Source organism: Mytilus trossulus, chromosome 13 (genome assembly GCF_036588685.1).
Source record: "Mytilus trossulus isolate FHL-02 chromosome 13, PNRI_Mtr1.1.1.hap1, whole genome shotgun sequence".
NCBI classification, from domain to species: Eukaryota; Metazoa; Mollusca; class Bivalvia; order Mytilida; family Mytilidae; genus Mytilus; species Mytilus trossulus.
The window spans coordinates 31853890-31857730 of NC_086385.1; the positions used below are offsets into that span (position 1 = coordinate 31853890).

Consider the following 3841-nt stretch of genomic DNA (forward strand, 5'->3'; position numbering starts at 1 on the left):
GAACTTGATGTACTGTAATTGTGTAACATTTAGTTTTTGACCTCATTCTTGATTTCTTGTTTTTTTCTTGAAAACTTGCAGTTATTCAGCTATTATCTGATAAGTAGTTGGGACAGGTCAGAGTGATCACTCTGGCTTTAAAAGGATAAAAATGTTTTTATATCTTTTCTTCTGAAAAATGCAATAAAATAAAATACTATCTATGTTTATATTTTACAGACCATATGAGGTCAAAGAAGGCCGCAACACTTTTCATTCTTTTAGTGAATATCTTAACTGCAGACGCTATGTTTTTTTATTCTTACAGAATGGCGGACAGTAAAATCTGTGCTGGTTGTCAACGCAGTGATGAAGACATTACAGCTGTATCTTGGTGCAGTGACTGCAGTGAACTTGTATGCAAGACGTGTTCTAGAGTTCACGAAAGGATGTCCCCGCCTCACAAGATAGTACCAATGAAAGAGATACAACAACTCAGTTCGTCACTTCTTACATTGTCCATGAACTGCGACAATCATTCAGATCAAAAGATTGCACTGTACTGCTGTCAACATGACAAGGTAGTCTGCGTGTCATGTGTTCCGATATCACATCAAAATTGCAAGTCTATCATTTTAATTGAAAAAGCTGCTAGAGGCGTGAAAGATGGTACCGCTATTTCTGATCTAGAGAGAAGGATTTCAAACCTATGTAAAGTTACAGAGAACAGACGGAGTCAAAGTGAGAAAACACTTGTAGATTTGGAAAAGAGTCGTACCAAAATAAAGACAAGGGTGTCTGAAATCAAACGGAAAGTCATTGCTTATTTAGATACGTTAGAAGCAGAGATACATACAGATATTGATTTTAAGTGTGCAAATTGTACTGAGAGTGTGTCCCGAAATAAAGATAGCATACAATCCAGTGCAGACTCGCTGTCTACATGGAAAAGTGATCTACATTCACTGAAGCAACATACATCAGAAGTTCATTTATTCCAGGTGGTAAAATTTCTAGATGCGAAAGCTTACCAAAAAGAATTAGAAATCAGAGAAATCCAAACAGCTACTGTTCCGATACTTAAATATCATCCGTCAGAATTTGAGTCGAAAATGAAGAAACTAGTCCAAGACTTAGGTACAATAACGGTGGAAAATGTCCAAGTCCAAATGCCTGTATTAGATATCGATCAACAAGGTCAATTTCTAGTGAAAGACGAAAGACAGTTATCACTGACACATTCATTCCAGACCACGATATTAGGATATGAAGTATGTATCTTCAGAGGATGCTTTATTCCTAATGATAGGTTACTACTCTGTCAATACCAGGGCACACAACTTTTTGTTTGTAAACTTGATGGATCGGACTCCAGCGTGATTAAAATGGATTATTCACCACACAACATAAGCTTATATGACAAAACCCATGCTGTGGTATCTGTTGGTGGTGCAGGTATCCAGATCATCGACCTGACATCATTGAAGCCTGGAAGGATAATAAATGTTGAAGGATCCTGTAGCAGAATCACCACTGTAAAGGATAAGATCTGGGTAAAAAATAAATCTCACACTCTAACCATTGTGAATATCAATGGTAAAGTTTTTAAAGTAATAAAAACAACGTTTGATGCTTATCAAATCTGTGCCAGTCAGGATGGTGATGTTTATTGTACTGACAGTAGAAGTAATAAAGTATTCTTAGTTTCTTCGGATGGAAAAGAACGTGAGATATACAACAGTCCTGACCTGAAAGGTGCTATTGGTGTAGCTGTAGATGACCGTGGGGATGTGTATGTAGCAGGGCAAATATCAAACAACATACATAGAATATCTAATGATGGACAGAAACATGACATTGTCTTGTCAGCAGACGATGGTATCAATCTACCGACTGGTTTATCTTACAACAATGAAACAAAAGAACTGTTAGTCTTAAACGACTATGGCGAATCTATCAATATTTATAAAACCCAATGAACACTGGCTAATGAACACTGATATGGCTGTGAGAATTGGTGATTAGCCGAAAGATAAACAAAAAGTTGTTATATCTTAATGACAAATTGATTTATATAACGTAGTTTTCTAATTCTGATTAAAACTTTTTTAGATTAAGCTTTACTGACAAGTCAAAGCATACCAAGAGGGATCTACTACCTATTTAAATATCAAGTGTTATGAATATGAGACTTTTTAATAAATAATGACAACTTCAAAAATATATTGATAGTTTGTGTGTACAAGTCGGAAGTTACTATTCAAATTTGTACAACGAGGAAGAGAAGAGCACTATAAAGATAGGTATGCATATTTCGGTTACACATTCTATTTGAGTTCATGAAAGACTAAAATTGTGAGTCAGTAATTTGAGACTTCTATAATTAGATTAAATATTTAAAAACTTCCTTGTCACGGAAAATAGCCGCTTTTCAATAATCATAATATTGCATTGTTTTAAAGAGTTTGAAATGTCTTCTCATTCTAAATAATACAAATTAACTTTTAAATTGATCAACCACATATAAAATAAGGAAATAAATAGAATTGAGGAATGTGTCAAAGCAACAACAACCCGACCATAGAGCAGACAACAGCCACCAATTGGTCTTCAATGTAGCGAGAAACTCCCTCACCCGGAGACGTCCTTCATCTGTCCCCTTAAAAAATATGTATACTAATTCAGTGATACATGTAATAAACGTCATACTTAACTCCGAATTATACACAAGAAACTAAAATTAAAAATCATACAAGACTAACAAAGGTCAGAGGCTAAATTATATTTGTCAACAAGCAAACCATCTTTCAAAAAAGCCCAGATTCCCAAGGGATTTTCAAACACATAAGTCAAAAATAAACTAACAATGCCAACCCAATTTAAAAATACGATCTAAAGTCAAACAGAGGTATACAAAACACAGTGATATTAAAATACATAACTTCACAATAAGCAGTCAACAATAACATGAATAAGTTGACAATAATGCCATTTCAATTCAAAAACACGATTAAAAGACATAAATGTTTCTGCCTTCTCGCATTATATTCAGATTATACCGTTGGTTTTCTCGTTTGAATGGTTTTACAGTAGTAATTTTTGTGACCATGTATTGCTTGCTGTTCGGTGTGAGCCAAGGCTCCTTGTTGGAGACCATACTGTGACCTACAAGTGCTGACTTTTACAAAATGTGGCCGCTTGGATGGAAAGTGATCTCATTTGAACCCATACCACATCTTCTTTTATCTATATAAAACACAACATAGAATCCTAAAGATGGAGCAACACGAACCCAAATGAAAACCTTGATTGATCTCAAGCGATACCAAAGGGTACGCTGATCTTGCACCCAAAGCCAAAAAGACCATTTGACACAAATGAAAACAATAAGAGATCATCGTACAATATTCAACAATGAGCAAAGCGTCATTGTTCATTCTATAGTAGACCTTGAAATTATAACTTCATTTTATTTGTCGTCTTTTCTGAAAAACGACAACGTCAATGAACCAGTAAATCTGTGCGACAAATGTAAAAATCCGTTGGTTTCCTTTAATCGTTTGTTTATCTTGGAACTTTAATATTACATTCGCAATAGGTAAAACCGCCTTTATATGTAAATAACTTTCAACTTTTCATGCTTTGCATAGGCAGCAGTCTGTATTTGTACTGTATACAACCAATCTACAATTGACAAACGTGGGTAATAACAGCATCAATTTGGTAATTGACAAATGGAATATAAGATAATATTTTTTTCAACAGTATTTCTAACCGCGTTGTAATTAGAAATCAGGGCTGATATGCGAGAGGACAAAATGTCTTTTTTTTTTCTTTATTGGACAACAAATAGGAATGGGAG

At 34.7% G+C, this 3841-nt stretch overlaps 1 protein-coding gene across 1 annotated transcript; it reads left to right on the forward strand.

Moving 5' to 3' along the window:
• Positions 1-308: 308 nt before the first annotated feature.
• Positions 309-1958, forward strand: LOC134694276 (uncharacterized). The gene has a single exon (XM_063555279.1). The coding sequence runs from the start codon at positions 309-311 to the stop codon at positions 1956-1958; it is 1650 nt and encodes a 549-aa protein (XP_063411349.1).
• The last annotated feature ends 1883 nt before the right edge of the window (positions 1959-3841 follow it).

What these genes read in the sequence shown, in the direction of transcription:
- LOC134694276 (XM_063555279.1), top strand. Translation starts at nt 309, where the DNA reads ATGGCGGACAGTAAAATCTGTGCTGGTTGTCAACGCAGTGATGAAGAC.